The sequence below is a fragment of the Pseudophryne corroboree genome, chromosome 6, assembly GCF_028390025.1.
Source record: "Pseudophryne corroboree isolate aPseCor3 chromosome 6, aPseCor3.hap2, whole genome shotgun sequence".
Lineage (NCBI taxonomy): Eukaryota > Metazoa > Chordata > Amphibia > Anura > Myobatrachidae > Pseudophryne > Pseudophryne corroboree.
The window spans coordinates 406,283,186-406,301,699 of NC_086449.1; the positions used below are offsets into that span (position 1 = coordinate 406,283,186).

General features: G+C 45.4%; 1 protein-coding gene across 4 annotated transcripts in view; it reads right to left on the reverse strand.

Annotated features, from left to right (window-relative positions):
* Positions 1–18,514, reverse strand: part of BEND7 (BEN domain containing 7) — a 218,343-nt gene that overhangs the window by 119,033 nt on the left and 80,796 nt on the right. For 3 of the 4 annotated variants that reach the window (XM_063926897.1, XM_063926899.1, XM_063926898.1), the window contains exon 3: positions 255–545. In XM_063926897.1, the coding sequence (XP_063782967.1) occupies positions 255–545 (291 nt within the window). Of the gene's footprint in view, positions 1–254; positions 546–11,755; positions 11,840–18,514 lie in introns of all 4 variants that reach the window. The other variant, XM_063926900.1, reaches the window with a different exon arrangement.

The following is an 18,514-nucleotide window of genomic DNA, read 5'->3' on the forward strand; positions in this document are numbered from 1 at the left end:
CCTAGGTATGGATATTCTTAAAAATTGGACTGTTGTGATGCCTTGAGGACTGCTTTGGGAACCTCTGAACTAGGCAGTTCTTCGCTACATTGTTGTTCATGATGGAATTTGACTGAAAAATGTCCTTTTAATTGTAAATCTAATGGAAATATATGACAAAGAACCCCTATATCGTAAGACTATATATTGGAAATTATTGATAATATGCTTACTTTATGACTGCTTCATTTCCATACAGAGGAAGCATAACATACCATTAGATCCAGGAGTTTTAAGATGATTCTGCACAGTTTTAGAACGGGTTCCGTATTGTCCTGAAAACTCAGTGGCTTGGATTGGCATATTGTTCCACGGAGCATGAGGTGAATGAATGGGATCTTCCGCGGGGCAAGGGGTACTTTCAGTCCAACTCATATCCAAGTCATGCATTTCTTCCTTTAGTTTCTCCCCTTCTTTGCCAACACGCTGGTAAACTCGTCCAGTGCTGTCATTCAGTAGTCTCCTCATGCCAGTGATCTGCTTCTTAATCTCCATGCCTTCATCTCCTGTGTACATAATAAAAACAATGAGAGAAGTGTCCTATACACAATTACATAACAATGGTCTATAACTTTTCTATAGGCTTATATTTCTTTTCAAAGACTTGCTGTGCTAGCAAATGCATTGTTCATATTTTTCTAACTTCTACTGTGTTGCCATTAATGAAGCTGTGCTACTGCTAACCTAGTGAGTGATGACTGAATAAACTATATAAGAACATACACCAATGGGATTTTTTTTTGCTAGAAATCTTTTATCCAGAAAGTACTCAAACACAGAAATAAAATAAGAATTTACTTACCGATAATTCTATTTCTCATAGTCCGTAGTGGATGCTGGGAACTCCGTAAGGACCATGGGGAATAGCGGCTCCGCAGGAGACTGGGCACAAAAAGTAAAAGCTTTAGACTAGCTGGTGTGCACTGGCTCCTCCCCCTATGACCCTCCTCCAAGCCTCAGTTAAGATACTGTGCCCGGACGAGCGTACATAATAAGGAAGGATCTTGAATCCCGGGTAAGACTCATACCAGCCACACCAATCACACCGTACAACTCGTGATCTGAACCCAGTTAACAGTATGATAACCGTAGGAGCCTCTGAAAAGATGGCTTCCAACAATAAACAACCCGATTTGTTTGTAACAATAACTATATACAAGTATTGCAGACAATCCGCAATTGGGATGGGCGCCCAGCATCCACTACGGACTATGAGAAATAGAATTATCGGTAAGTAAATTCTTATTTTCTCTGACGTCCTAGTGGATGCTGGGAACTCCGTAAGGACCATGGGGATTATACCAAAGCTCCCAAACGGGCGGGAGAGTGCGGATGACTCTGCAGCACCGAATGAGAGAACTCCAGGTCCTCCTCAGCCAGGGTATCAAATTTGTAGAATTTAGCAAACGTGTTTGCCCCTGACCAAGTAGCTGCTCGGCAAAGTTGTAAAGCCGAGACCCCTCGGGCAGCCGCCCAAGAAGAGCCCGCCTTCCTTGTGGAATGGGCTTTTACAGATTTTGGCTGTGGCTGGCCTGCCACAGAATGTGCAAGTTGAATTGTACTACAAATCCAACGAGCAATCGTCTGCTTAGAAGCAGGAGCACCCAGCTTGTTGGGTGCATACAGTATGAACAGCGAGTCAGATTTTCTGACTCCAGCCGTCCTGGAAACATATATTTTCAGGGCCCTGACTACGTCCAGCAACTTGGAGTCCTCCAAGTCCCTAGTAGCCACAGGTACCACAATAGGTTGATTCATGTGAAACGCTGAAACCACCTTAGGGAGAAATTGAGGACGAGTCCTCAATTCCGCCCTATCCGAATGAAATATCAGGTAAGGGCTTTTATAGGATAAAGCCGCCAATTCTGATACGCGCCTGGCTGAAGCCAGGGCCAACAGCATTACCACTTTCCATGTGAGATATTTCAAATCCACTGTGGCAAGTGGTTCAAACCAATGTGATTTTAGGAACCCTAAAACTACATTGAGATCCCAAGGTGCCACTGGAGGCACAAAAGGAGGCTGTATATGCAGTACCCCTTTGACAAACGTCTGAACTTCAGGCACTGAAGCCAGTTCTTTCTGGAAGAAGATCGACAGGGCCGAAATTTGAACCTTAATGGATCCTAATTTTAGGCCCATAGACAATCCTGCTTGCAGGAAATGTAGGAAACGACCCAGTTGAAATCCCTCCGTAGGGGCCTTCTTGGCCTCACACCACGCAACATATTTTCGCCAAATGCGATGATAATGTTTTGCAGTTACATCCTTCCTGGCCTTGATCAGGGTAGGGATGACTTCATCTGGAATGCCTTTTTCCTTCAAGTTGCGGCGTTCAACCGCCATGCCGTCAAACGCAGCCGCGGTAAGTCTTAGAACAGACAAGGTCCCTGCTGGATCAGGTCCTTCCTTAGAGGTAGAGGCCACGGGTCCTCCGTGAGCATCTCTTGCAGCTCCGGGTACCAAGTTCTTCTTGGCCAATCCGGAGCCACGAGTATCGTTCTTACTCCTCACCTTCTTATGATTCTCAGTACTTTTGGTATGAGAGGAAGAGGAGGGAACACATATACCGACTGGAACACCCACGGAGTTACCAGAGCGTCCACCGCTATTGCCTGAGGGTCCCTTGACCTGGCGCAATATCTGTCCAGTTTCTTGTTGAGACGGGACGCCATCATGTCCACCTTTGGTTTTTCCCAACGGTTTACAATCACTTGGAAGACTTCTGGATGAAGTCCCCACTCCCCCGGGTGGAGGTCGTGTCTGCTGAGGAAGTCTGCTTCCCAGTTGTCCACTCCCGGAATGAACACTGCTGACAGTGCTATCACATGATTTTCCGCCCAGCGGAGAATCCTTGCAGCTTCTGCCATTGCCCTCCTGCTTCTTGTGCCGCCCTGTCTGTTTACGTGGGCGACAGCCGTGATGTTGTCCGACTGGATCAATACCGGTTGACCCTGAAGCAGAGGCCTTGCTTGACTTAGGGCATTGTAAATGGCCCTTAGCTCTAGGATATTTATGTGAAGAGACGTTTCCATGCTTGACCACAAGCCCTGGAAATTTCTTCCCTGTGTGACTGCTCCCCAGCCTCTCAGGCTGGCATCCGTGGTTACCAGCATCCAATCCTGAATGCCGAATCTGCGGCCCTCTAGAAGATGAGCCTTCTGTAACCACCACAGGAGAGATACCCTTGTCCTTGGAGATAGGGTTATCCGCTGATGCATCTGAAGATGCGATCCGGACCATTTGTCCAGCAGATCCCACTGAAAAGTTCTTGCATGGAATCTTCCGAATGGAATCGCTTCGTAAGAAGCCACCATTTTTCCCAGGACTCTCGTGCACTGATGCACTGACACTTCTCCTGGTTTTAGGAGGTTCCTGACTAGCTCGGATAACTCCCTGGCCTTCTCCTCCGGGAGAAACACCTTTTTCTGGACTGTGTCCAGAATCATCCCTAGGAACAGTAGACGTGTTGTTGGAATCAGCTGTGATTTTGGGATATTTAGAATCCACCCGTGCTGACGTAGCACTACCTGAGATAGTGCTACTCCGACCTCTAACTGTTCCCTGGACCTTGCCCTTATCAGGAGATCGTCCAAGTAAGGGATAATTAATACGCCTTTTCTTCAAAGAAGAATCATCATTTCGGCCATTACCTTGGTAAAGACCCGTGGTGCCGTGGACAATCCAAACGGCAGCGTCTGAAACTGATAATGACAGTTTTGTATCACAAACCTGAGGTACCCTTGGTGAGAAGGGTAGATTGGGACATGGAGATAAGCATCCTTGATGTCTAGGGATACCATATAGTCCCCTTCTTCCAGGTTCGCTATCACTGCTCTGAGTGACTCCATCTTGAATTTGAACCTTTTTATGTAAGTGTTCAAAGATTTTAGATTTAAAATTGGTCTCACCGAGCCGTCCGGCTTCGGTACCACAAACAGCGTGGAATAATACCCCTTTCCCTGTTGTAGGAGGGGTACCTTGATTATCACCTGCTGGGAATACAGCTTGTGAATAGCTTCCAATACTGCCTCCCTGTCGGAGGGAGACGTTGGTAGAGCAGACTTCAGGAACCGGCGAGGGGGAGACGTCTCGAATTCCAATTTGTACCCCTGTGATACTACCTGCAGGATCCAGGGGTCCACTTGCGAGTGGGCCCACTGCGCGCTGAAATTCTTGAGACGGCCCCCCACCGTGCCCGAGTCTGCTTGCAGAGCCCCAGCGTCATGCTGAGGACTTGGCAGAAGCGGGGGAGGGCTTCTGCTCCTGGGAAGAGGCTGCATGGTGCAGTCTTTTTCCCCTTCCTCTGCCCCGGGGCAGGAACGAGCGGCCTTTTTCCCTCTTGCCCTTGTAGGGACGAAAGGACTGGGTTTGAAAAGACGGTGTCTTTTTCTGCTGAGAGGTGACCTGGGGTAAAAAGGTGGATTTTCCAGCCGTTGCTGTGGCCACCAGGTCCGATAGACCGACCCCAAATAACTCCTCCCCTTTATACGGCAATACTTCCATATGTCGTTTGGAATCCGCATCACCTGACCACTGTCGCGTCCATAACGTTCTTCTGGCAGAAATGGACATCGCACTTTCAATATTTTCAGTCAGGGAATCCGACCAAGCCACTCCAGCGCTGCACATCCAGGCTGAGGCGATCGCTGGTCGCAGTATGACACCGGTATGTGTGTATATACCTTTTAAGATATTTTCCAGCCTTCTATCAGCTGGTTCCTTGAGAGCGGCCGTATCAGGAGACGGTAACGCTTGTTTTGATAAGCGTGTGAGCGCCTTATCTACCCTAGGGGGTGTTTCCCAACGTGCCCTAACCTCTGGCGGGAAAGGGTATAGTGCCAATAATTTATTAGAAATCAGCAGTTTTTTATCGGGGGAAACCCACGCTTTATCACACACCTCATTTAATTCATCTGACTCAGGAAAAACCACTGGTAGTTTTTTCACACCCCACATAATACCCTTTTTTGTGGTACTTGTAGTGTCAGAAATGTTCAAAGCCTCCTTCATTGCCGTGATCATGTAACGTGTGGCCCTACTGGACATTACGTTTGTCTCGTCACCGTCGACACTGGATTCAGTATCCGTGTCAGGGTCTGTGTCGACCTTTGAGGTAACGGGCGTTTTAGCGCCCCTGACGGTGTCTGAGACGCCTGAACAGGCACTAATTGATTTGTCGGCTGTCTCATGTCGTCAACAGTTTTTTTGCAAAGTGCTGACGTTGTCACGTAATTCTTTAATTACTACCATCCAGTCAGGTGTCGACTCCCTAGGGGTTGACATCACTAACACAGGCAATTGCTCTGCTTCCACATCATTTTCCTCCTCATACATGTCGACACAATCGTACCGACACCCAGCACACACACAGGGAATGCTCTGATAGAGGACAGGACCCCACTAGCCCTTTGGGGAGACAGAGGGAGAGTTTGCCAGCACACACCAGAGCGCTATATATATATACAGGGATAACCTTATATAAGTGTTACTCCCTGTTATAGCTGCTGTATTTATATATTAGCTGCCAATAGTGCCCCCCTCTCTGTTTTACCCTGTTTCTGTAGTGCAGGACTGCAGGGGAGAGTCAGGGAGCCGTCCTTCCAGCGGAGCTGTGAAAGAAAATGGCGCTTGTGTGCTGAGGAGAAAGGCTCCGCCCCCTTCACGGCGGCCTTTTCTCCCGCTTTTTTCAGGAAACTGGCAGGGGATAAATGCATCCATATAGCCCAGGAGCTATATGTGATGCATTTGTTTTAGCCATATAAGGTTTTTATATCGTTTTTATTGCGTCTCAGGGCGCTCCCCCCCAGCGCCCTGCACCCTCAGTGACCGGAGTGTGAAGTGTGCTGAGAGCAATGGCGCACAGCTGCAGTGCTGTGCGCTACCTTATTTGAAGACAGGAACGTCTTCTGCCGCCGCTTTCTCCGGACCTCTTCGCTCTTCTGGCTCTGTAAGGGGGCCGGCGGCGCGGCTCCGGGACCCATCCAGGCTGAACCTGTGATCGTCCCTCTGGAGCTAATGTCCAGTAGCCAAGAAGCCCAATCCACTCTGCAGTCAGGTGAGTTCGCTTCTTCTCCCCTTAGTCCCACGATGCAGTGAGCCTGTTGCCAGCAGGACTCACTGAAAATAAAAAACCTATTTAAACTTTTACTTCTAAGCAGCTCAGGAGAGCCACCTAGCTTGCACCCTTCTCGTTCGGGCACAAAAATCTAACTGAGGCTTGGAGGAGGGTCATAGGGGGAGGAGCCAGTGCACACCAGCTAGTCTAAAGCTTTTACTTTTTGTGCCCAGTCTCCTGCGGAGCCGCTATTCCCCATGGTCCTTACGGAGTTCCCAGCATCCACTAGGACGTCAGAGTAAAATAAATTGCTGTTGCCCACAGAAAGTATAATGAAGTTGTCTCACCCTACCATATGTCCCCTCAAACCTATTTCCGCTCAATATCTCCACTACTCTTCACCACTATATGCCGACCTCAAGCTCACCTCTTCAGCCTGTCCCTCCAAACTTATACATTCCCATCCTTTCAACATGTGCTCACATCACAAATACGTCATCTCCTGATCCAGCTTCTCTCTCCAATACCTGCTCTTTTTCTCTCTTCTCCTCTTCCTCCAAATGATTTGAGCATCTTGTGAGCTAGCACTCTTCTCTTATTCAATTCTCAAATCTCTACAATGAGCTACTGTTCTGAACATTCCACTGAGATTACCCTTACACAAGTGATCAATGATCTACTTACAGCAAAGTGTAAAGTGGGTACACACTGAGACTATATTGGAATGATATGTCGTTTTCCCGGCTGAATCAGAACAATATAATGGGCATATAGTTCAGCGCATATGCCCAATATGTGGGTGTCTACAGTATCTAGCAACGTCGCCCAATCAACCCGACAGCTTAAGGGACACTTTAAAATACTAATCCCCTTGGACTACTCCATTTTTTAGTCCAGTGATCACTGGGTATACTTTTCACTCTATAGAAGTGGACAAGTGGAGACGTTTGCCGTAGCAACTAATCAGATTTCAGTAGTACAAGTACATTCTATAAAATGATAGCTAGGAGTTGATTCCTTGCTATGGGCAACACCTCCACTCTTTACACTGCTGGATACATCTCGCCCCATAGGTCTTTCCTGGTTCCCACCCTACCTATTTTGCTATACCTTTAGTGTCTCTTGCTTTGGCAAAAATTGTTTTGGTTACACTAAGCTATGTTCTTATGTGACCAACTGTCTCTACACTCTTGCCACATGGATATCCAAAACTCTTATTAATTCTTTCATCATACTTCCTTGACTACTGAAACCTCCTTCTACCTCACATTCCCTAACCCCCTTATATCGGCCTCAATATGTTGAGAAACACTGGCCTAGCCTACAAAACATAATAAAGTAAAATAACATATCACAATGTCACAATGATTTGACTTGTTATTCCTATCTTATACACTATATACTGATACATTTGCTTAGAGAACCCCTCATCTCCCCTTATGGTACAGGAGAGATATTAGAATCCAGACTATCAATATACAGCTGTAAGACATCAATAGCCTACACAAGTGGTTCCCAAACTATGTGCCTAGGCACCCTGGGGTACTACAAGGCTCTTGCAGGGTTGCTTTGGGTTGGTGATCCAAGACCAAATCAATTTATTTATTGTCAAAGTGATAGGCAAAACCAGTGCTTGTGGCTGACAATCATAAAACATGTGGACAATCAGAAGCACAACTGTATACAGAGCAGGCCCCACGCATACGCGGGGTATGCGGCTGAGTAAGGTGCCAGACTGAGGAGGGCACCGGGTAGCAGGAGTCAGACATTGCGGCTGCTCCTTATTGGAACCGGTGCATTCCCTGACCCTCTCGGCGGCAGAGCCCAGCAGTGGCAGCAGAGGCGGTGACCCTCGGTAAGCAGCACTGCTGGTGCTAGGAGCATATGTGTATCTGCCGCTGGGAGCATAGGTGTATCTTACACTGGGGGCATAGGTGTACCTGGCACTGGGTACATATGTGTACCTAGCGCTGGAGGCATATGTGTACCTGGCACTGGGGGTATATGTGTATCTGGCACTCGGGCATATGTGTACCTGGCAGTGAAGGTATATGTGTATCTGGCACTGGGTGCATATGTGTATCTGAAACTGGGGATATATGTGTATCTGGAACTGGGGGCATATGTGTATCTAGCACTGGGGGCATATGTGTACCTGGCACTGGGGGTATATGTGTATCTGGCACTAGGGCATATGTGTACCTGGCACTGGGGGCAAAGGTGTATCTGGCACTGGGGGCATATGTGTATCTGGCACTGGGGATAAATGTGTATCTGGCACTGGGGCATAGGTATATCTTTCACTGGCGGCATATGTGTATCTGGCACTGGGGGTATATGTGTATCTGGCACTGGGGGCATATGTATATATGGCACTAGGGACATATGTATATATGGCCCTGGGGTCATATGTATATCTAGCACTGTGGGGGTATATGTGTATCTGGCACTGCTGGGGGCATATGTGTATCTGGCACTAGGGGCATATGTATATCTGGCACTGCTGGAGGCATATGTGTATCTGGCACTGGGGGCATATGTACAGTATATCTGGCACTGCTGGGGGCATTTGTATATCTGGCATTGCAGACTGGGGTAAAATTGTCTGTACCGGCCCTTTCTTAGGAGACCACACCCCTTTCTGTCCCTTTAAGAAGTTTATCCCATCAAAGGGCAACAAAAATGTTATTTACTTACTATCTGATACAATACTTTTATACTAGGGGTGCCTAGTATAATGCCGATACTCTAGGGCGCTGTGATTCAAGAAAGTAACATGTACAGAGAGAGTTAGAGTTGGTGTGTTAAAACTGAAATCTAAATTGCAGTGTAAAAATTAAGCAGCCAGTATTTACCATGCACAGAAACAATACAATCCCCCCAAATCTAAATTTCTCTGCACATGTTACATCTGCCCCACCTGCAGTGCAACATGGTTTTGCCCATTAGTGTGATTTTTTGGGTTTGCTAGCAAACCTGAATAAGGCCCATGCTGCCCAAATCTTAGCCGATCATAGTAGGTAAAGCTCACTTGTGCACATGATTTTTACGACCCATATAAAAATGAGATTTTGTTTTGTAGGCAATATAGTCAAAAGAGATTAAATGGGTGGAGAGACAACACATTTACAGGATTGACTTTACGGGCCCTTGTTGGTTGTGGGATCAAGCCTAAAGCTGGGTACACAGTGGCAGATATATCTGCAGTTCAGTTGCTCTGCAGATGTATTTGCCGATGGTGGTTGTTTATACACACAGAAAGATGTACCAATATATCTGCACAGCAGATGCAATATTCTGTGAAAGACGTCTTTCACAGACATATTGCTTGTACACACCTGCAGATCAGCAAAAGATATATTGGCCATTTTGGATATATTGATCAATTAATTGGCCAATATATCTGCCAGTGTGTACCCAGCATTAAGGGCCCCATACACTACTGCGACATGTCGGAGGCTAAAGTCGGATGCGATTTCCCCTGAACCGCCCGGCAACTTCCCGGGCGGCAGGATCGAATAGGATATGCGGTCCTTTTGCATACGATGTACCGTATGCGATCCCAGCCATGCCTTCGGGATCCGACATATCACTAGTGCAGCACTAACGACCTAGGGGCTCCGATCCAATGCTCACGAGACAACGCATCGGATTGGATCGAATGTAAAACACATCCAATTTGCCCCTTTTTTCATCCGATTTATCGGCCCGAAAGGTCGACATCGGATGAAATTTAGCATTATCGTTCTAGTGTATGGGGCCCTTCAGCCTTTGCGGTTCCCTGCAGTTCTTTGCATCTTTATACTTAAAGTGTATTTATAGGTGAAGAGGAATGTCAATAAAGACATTCATAGGGGGAGATTCAAATGTTTGAAAAGTCAGTTGGGTGTCTGTTTCTTCCTATCTAATAGACATGAAAAAACAGACACCCAACCGACTTTTCAAACATTTGAATCTCCCCCATAATGTCTCCTCAGTCTCATGATTCATTTAAAGGTTCATACACACTGGCCGATATATCGGCCATTTTCTTGAAAGAGCGTGTACGAGCGATATTTCTGTGAACTCCGTCGTTCACAGACATATCACGTCGGCCTTTCTGCACAGCCGACGGCCAATATATCGTAGATATATTGGCACGTGGGTGTGTGTGTACAGAGGGTCAGCTGACCGCCCATACAGAAGCTGCCGGAGCTGGCGGTGACTGGCAGCTGAACTGGGCGGCCGTGTGTAAATGCCCGCCCAGTTCATGATGTCAGTCCCGACAGATCGGGCAGTGTGTATGCACAGCACACTGCCCAATCCGGCATTAGATATACAGTATCTGCAGAGCAATTGATCTGCAGATATATCTGTAGGTGTGTACCCAGCATAAGACATAGATGAGACTTGATAAACAGTACTTTCCATATCAAAAGGGGAAAAGTTATAATCTGGTGTTAGATCCACTGTGCACATTTACAGCATAAACTGCAACCTGCAGGGGGAGAGTGACTCTGGGCCTAATTCAGCATGGATCACTATTTAGAGAATTCGCAAATGGGGCAATTATCGAATTACAGCACATGTTTCGTGCTTGCATCGAGCATGCGTGCTGGTAAACAGCGACAGAAAATGCATACAGATCATAAACACAATGTAGCTGCTGTTTGACAGGAAGCCAGCGTTTGTGGGCAAAAAAAAGCTGTTTTCTGGGTATGTCAGAAAAAACGCAGGCGTGCCCAGGCGTTCTTGGGCAGGGTCTCTGATGTCAGCGCAGACCACTTCCAGCCCGTCTCAGTCACAGATTAGTGGCAGCATCAGACCTGCTCACATTACTCAAACAGCAAAGACTCTTCGATGTTCCGGAATTTGAGTATGCATCTGCGAGTGGATAGCGGTCTGCGATGCATTCACAAATTTGCACGGGGCGTTTTTTCAACTGCAATTTCTCAGAATAACGATCCATGCTGAATTAGGCATTCTGGTCACTATTTCCCTTTAACCTACTAATGTGTTCATTTACATCTACCCTTAATATGCCATGCAGCGTAAGATACCTGGCATGAGTGAGCCGCTCGGTGTAACTCTGCTAGTTTGAGATGTCTTTCTTTGCCTAAAATGCATCTTAATCGCAATGCGATGCAACTAGGATGCACCAGGAGACTGTGCTGATTAATTTTATATGCAACTTTTGTATATTGTGTGTGACTGAGTCTGCATACGGAGCACAATGGAACATGTATTGGGGAAAAAACTGCAGCTGCTACATTGCAGCACTACGTACACAGATTCAGAGACTCAGCTGCACACATATATACAAGTAAAGCATTGCGTTGCGACTAAGATGCATTTTCGGCAATAAAAGATGCACCCGACGCTAGGAGAATCTATCAGGACCTGGTGTGCAGACAGGGGCTGTTTGGCACGACTACAGCAATGATGTATGAGGACACATCTGTATGTTGTTTTCCACCTAGGATTCCCAAATACAAAATCTGAAATGGAAATATTATACATGCAATAGGGCTGGAAGCACAATCCCACTGAAGGAGAGTGCCAGGGCTAAATGGTTTACTTATTTCAGGCACATGTAACAAATGTTTCCATTATTGCCGCAATGGTAGATGTTAACTGCAATAGAGTTGCTAGATACAGTAGTTAGCAGGTGAGGGTGACCTTCATGTTCTCAGCTAACTGCCTCATCTGTTGGATTCCTGGAAGCCAGAGCAATTAGGTTCTGTCACCTTCACTTCCCGGAATCTGGTGGATTAATGCAATCAATAAGAAATTATTTGAAAGGTCACTATATTACATTTCATAGGTTAATTTGTAATGGGTATGGGTATTTTAAAACAAAAATCTGAGGAATACAAATAAAAGAGATTTCTAATAGTTGTACATCGGCAAACAGCATCACAGCATCACTACAATAAATACATTGCTAATGAACATAAGAACAAATACTATTTCATTAATCACAGAATATTTACTAAAACAAATATAAAGCAGGCCATGCACCTCAAGATTATCTGGCAAACCAGCCAACTAATTTGCTTGTTGGAACGAAAATCTGCTAATGTATACAATCAACCATTTATTCCCAAACACCGGAAAATGGACAAAAATGGTCATTCAGACAAATTAAATTAAGTTAAATCAAATGGATTTAACCAACTTGAGTGTGCTTAAATATAGCCTGCAAATTACTTAAGGGACCCACACACGGTGCGATTCTGGCTAAATGCCGGCTTTGACTTGGCTTTTACGATTTCCCTTGAACTCCCCAGAGCTCAGAAACACCGATATTGACTGTACACACGGTGCTATTTTGGCTATGTACAATTTTGACTATACGAGAAACTAGATTGTACACTTTCTAGTAAAAATTAACCTGTCTGCACAGTCTATTTTTTCATGCAATGCCGACCCTGCGGGACCTTGCATTGGCATCGCAAGGTGTATACACACGGTGCGATATGCACTATGTTTTCTACCGATATGGACTATATAGTCCATATCGGTAGTTATATTGCACCGTGTGTATGCCCTTTACTAATATTCGAGATGTCAATTTAGACTGAGAAGAGATTGTCCGTTAAGCTTTCATGCACCATTTTAATTCCAGAAATTAATAAGCATATGTTCTTCACTGCAATGAGAAAGAGCTGGATATTTTTTCCTTTCAGTGACAGATCATATACACTCATCCAGATATAGAATCTAGGCTCTCTCGGAGTGTTTTCAGCTGTACGAATCCTTTAAAGTCTGCTCTGAAACGAACGCCTTCTACGTGCTGTCTCATTTTGTCAACTAGCTTTGAAGTTTTTTTTATAAATACAAGGAAATAAATTATCAAAGTGTGTTTGCCAAAAAAGATAATTAGCTCTGCATTTAATTTCTCTAGACTTTCAGGTTTATTTAGCAGGCATAATTAAGGGCTGTCATGCTATTATGTGAACATGAGACTAACATGAATGCTCCCTACACAGAATAAAATGGCTATAGCCATGAGAGACTAGTAATATAACATCATATATATCTTTGTACTGCTAATCCAAGAATTGCAGATTATGAGGATGCATCTCTGCCCCATGTATGGGCTAATGTGTTGCTATAATATTCAGGATCCATCATGCAGCTCCCCTGAGCCACAGCTACTTAGTTGAACACTTTTAAACATTTTAGTACTGGGACGCTGGTCACTGTCAATCAATAAATGGCTTCATTTTAAGTATATCAAACATATTTAGGTTAAAAGGTATTATTTTAGGTAATGCTATTTTTTCAATCTAGAAAATGTTGAATTCATCTTCACACAACACATACATTAGATAATTAGGGTTATATTTACTAAAGTACGGGTTTATAGAAGTGGAGATGTTGCCCATAGCAACCAATCAGATTCTACCTATTATCTTCTAGAACAGGGGTGTCAAAGACAAGGCCCGCGGGCCAAATCCGGCCCGCCAGACCTCGTCTGATGGCCCGCGGTGCCGCCCGCCATGAAACCCCCTTCTCCCGAGTGCCCAGCTCGGGGGGGGGCGGGGTTTCGCGGAATGACGCGATTGCGTCGTGACGTCACGGCGCAAACGCGTCATTCAACGAAACCCCGTCGGAGGAGGGAGAAGGGAGCCGCGCAGACGAGGAGGGAGAGGCGGCTGAAGAGCGGCGAGAACCGCTTCAAATGTAAGTCAGCCCCTCTCCCTTTCTCTCTTTCTCTCTCTCTCCCTCCTTCCACCACCTGCCGCAATGTGTAAAATGGGGACCTGTACCTGCCGCTATGTGTAAAATGGGGACCTGTGCCTGCCACAATGTGTAAAATGGGGACCTGTGCCTGCCACAATGTGTAAAATGGGGACCTGTACCTGCCGCTATGTGTAAAATGGGGACCTGTGCCTGCCACAATGTGTAAAATGGGGACCTGTGCCTGCCACAATGTGTAAAATGGGGACCTGTACCTGCCGCTATGTGTAAAATGGGGACCTGTGCCTGCCACAATGTGTAAAATGGGGACCTGTGCCTGCCACAATGTGTAAAATGGGGACCTGTACCTGCCGCTATGTGTAAAATGGGGACCTGTGCCTGCCACAATGTGTAAAATGGGGACCTGTGCCTGCCACAATGTGTAAAATGGGGACCTGTACCTGCCGCTATGTGTAAAATGGGGACCTGTGCCTGCCACAATGTGTAAAATGGGGACCTGTGCCTGCCACAATGTGTAAAATGGGGACCTGTGCCTGCCACAATGTGTAAAATGGGGACCTGTGCCTGCCACAATGTGTAAAATGGGGACCTGTGCACTATAAAAGGGGGCACATGGCTGGGCACTATAAAAGGGGGCACATGGCTGGGCACTTTAAAAGGGGGCAGATGGCTGGGCACATATAAGGCAGGTGGAGCGGTAAATTTTGGATAGACCTACAGATACAACCGGCCCTTTGATGGGGACCAAACTGCTGATGCGGCCCCCGATGAATTTGAGTTTGACACCCCTGTTCTAGAAGGTGCAATACAAATGATAAGTAGACTCTGATTGGTTGCTATGGGCAACATCTCCACTTCTAAAAACCTGCCATTTAGTAAACATACCCCTAAGAGAGGTCATCCATGCCAAATGCAATACAGTCCAAGGTAGAAAGATACTCTGGAAGTAATTGCATTTGCCACCATCACCTGCTGTGTTATGGGCCAATGTGCTTTGCATGCACCAAGTAGAAATTTCTGTAACTATTCTTTGGGGGTATATACTGGGTAAAATAGGCTTTAGGGGGAGATTTATCAAAGTCTGGAGAGAGATAAAGCACCAATCAATCAGCTACTAACTGTCATTTTTCAAACACAGCCTGTACAATTAGTTAGGAGCTGATTGGTTGTTGCCTTCTCTCTCTGTACATTAACTCTCTCCAAGCTTTGATAAATATCCCCTACAGAGTATAAGAGTAGACCAACAGACAGAGCATTGCAATCGGATGGATGGCTTTAGCAGTTAATAATGGAAACAGAGGGGTTAATCTGTCATTAGGAGGTGAAGGCTAATCAGTTTGTCAGATTGGCGAGTCGGTGGGTCCATGTCCAGCAAATAGGTAATTGGCACACACCTAAAAAATTCAGTTGCTATCCTACTAATAATTCATGAAGGCCACGTAGTGACAAGATAGCAGGTTGCAAACAGTTTGAGCACTGGCTTGTAAATAATGGTGGACAGAGACACAACCTGGCATGAATTCCTTATTAATAAGCGCAGCTGCTTAACGTAACATGGTAGAAATTAAGTACAGCACAATGAAGAATAAGTAGAAGTGGTCTAACAGGCATAGGTTATTTGTATGGCTTGTACACCAAGTTCATTTGAATGTCTTTTTAACAGCATAGAAAAAAAGACAAGATTAAGAAAGATCTAAATATTGGAGAGAAAAAAGGACAAAGGATGGCATTTAGTATAACATGTTAATACTGTTGACTTCTCTACGTCCAGGGCCTATAAAAGTGTGGAAATGCGGGACTCATGTGTACACTGGGCATAACGAGGGAAGGCAGAGTAGGGATGGACATCTGAAGGAATAATAGTTTTTAAATCAAAATTGCAGGTTTTCAATGGTAGCCATCAGGTGCAGCTTTCCGAGGTCAATCCGAAGGCTGATAGCTTGTATGCAGCTGCAGACTACCAGAAGCAGTGTCTGCAGCCCAGCTTATGTGCGCATGCGTGAAGCTCCAACTACTTCTATGCATATAGTAACCATCAATGATTATTAAACTGTACTTTATTTGATGTCCGAACAAACCAATGCTGGGCTTCTGATGTCCATCCTAAAGACGGAGATACCACTTGGACAGATAGCAACTGATGCTCCGCAGGCTATATTTATATGGAGAGAGAGGCTTGAGGTGGGCCTTACTGATCCCAGTAGTAAGCATTCATAGGGAAGATCAATGCCTGTATGTGATAATACAGCATGTACTGTAGAATTAAATTATATGGGGCAGATAAAGACCATGCTGTCTAATATGTGTAAGGACATAGTAAGCTATATGCTCTGTTGGTGATCTGAAATGATACAGCAGCTGACCTGGAGACAGGACCCTAAAAAAAAGTGAATAAAAAAAATGTCTGATTGCGTTTGAATGTAGTGATTGTCTGCAATCTGCATTAAGAGTTAGGAGATCGCATACATCCAGACAATATAGGCAGGGTGGTGAACCCTTATCAGATATTACAGGTTGAGTATCCCATATCCAAATATTCAGAAATAAGGAATATTCCGAAATACAGAATTTTTTGTGTGAGAGTGAGATAGTGAAACCTTTGTTTTATGATGGCTAAATGTACACAAACTTTGTTTAATACACAAAGTTATTAAAAATATTGTATTAAATGACCTTCAGGCTGTGTGTATAAGGTGTATATGAAAATGCATTCTGTGCTTAGACTTAGGTCCCAAAGCCACGATATCTCATTATGGTATGCAATTATTCCAAAATACGGAAAAATCCGATATCCAAAATACTTCTGGTCCTAAGCATTTTGGATAAGGGATACTCAACCTGTATCTAAATATTTTTTACTAGTATATATAGGAAGCAGGCAATATCAGCATGCAGTACGGAAAAACTAATAGAGCTGGCTAATTTTCCCCCATCTTGGCACTTACACAATCTGGTATATCCTCTTTTAAAAAAGGGAGTTCCCTGTTGCAAACACTGTGCGCCCTTAGTAGTTATTTTGCATAAAGTAACACCCTATACTACAGAAAGCATTAAGATTCCATCCAAGCCACAAGAATCACAGGTGTCCCTTCAATAGATGCACTTTGTTTATTTTTCTAAATGCTTTGTTAGGCTACCATAATATTTCTGAACATTTTGTACCCGATTAAGGGGGACATTTACTAAGCAGTGATAAGAGCGGAGACGTGAGCCAGTGGAGAATTTGCCCATGGAAACCAATCAGCACTGAAGTAATATCTATAATTTGCATACTATAAAATTATAGAGAGCTGCTGATTGGTTGATGGGTCAACTTCTCCACTGGCTCACTTCTCCGCTCTTATCACTGCTTAGTAAATGTCCCCCTAAGAGTCGGACTCAGATTTGGCTGTGGCTTTTTTCACAGTGTTGTCTGTACCTTTATACTAATGTCACTACAAAACTCCTACCTAGGTATAATTCTATGAGTCCAAATGTGCAAGGTCAGAGATGGCCACGTGCAGCATCTATAAAAGCTGCATTATCATCTGATGTGTCTCTAGAGCAGTGGTCTCCAACCTTAATTGGGGTGTGAGCTACTTTCGGAAAATAAAACCTCTGAAGGAGCTACCCCCTTCCCCCAATGCGATTGCGTTCCTGCAAAAGTGGGTGTGGCCCCACAAAAGTGGGTGTGGCCTCACAACTACAAGTAATGCCCCCCCGCGTAGTGCCAGATACACAAATAATGCCCCTCAGCAGTGCCAGAAATACAAATAATGCCTCCCAGCAGTGCCAGATACACAAATAATGCCCCCAGCAGTGCCAGATACACAAATAATGCCCCCCAGCAGTGCCAGATACAATGCCCCCATCAGTGCCAGATACAATTCCCCTGCAGCGCCAGATAAAATGCCCCCCTGCAGTGTCCGATGCAGTGCCCCACACAGTGCTAACCCTTGCTGGCTTCTTCTACTGCCGCCGGTGCTGCTCTTCCTGTATGAGGGACGGAAGGGGAGGAGAGCGCAGCGCGCGCCTCTCCTGTGAAGTCCGGAGAGCGGCTGCGGTGAGGGTGACAGAGTCTCTGGCGGCGGCGGGCATATAAAATATGGTGCCGGTAAGTGAGCCAATCAAAACTCGCGGTCCGGCAGCCAATCAGGTGCCGCCACTGCCAGTCCATGAGTTCTGATTGGCTGACGGCCGGCACCATATTAAAAATGAAAGGAGGAGGAGTGCCAGTCACTGCCCAAGACCATACGCTCTGTGAGCTACCGAAAATACTACGGTGAGCTACCGGTAGCTCGCGAGCTACAGGTTGGAGATCACTGCTTTAGAGGCACCAAACTTGCACTTGCCCTACGGCTGGTGCATTTCCTTGTCTGAGCATGGCTTACTATGTGAGCAGTTCTGAGTTTACAACTGCTTTCTGTGACATGTTCCGTTTCCTCCTAGTCACTGTCCGAGAACCCTCCTTACACTTCTGATACCCTGTGTCCAAATCTGTTCTGCGACTTTGTATGTACAAAGTTGGGATGCATGTAGGGGTTAGAAGCAGGCGAATATGACCAACATTGCTTTATCACATCCGGCAATGCCACTGCATCCAACTCAGGCCCTTTATGTGTTTCATTCAAGCACGTAAGGGAAAAAAAAAAATGCCTTATTTTTTTCAATTGCAGATTTTATTATGAAACCTAAACATAGATTTTGGCTTTTGCGGTTTTGGACAGGTGGTTTAATGTTGAAGCAAAAACC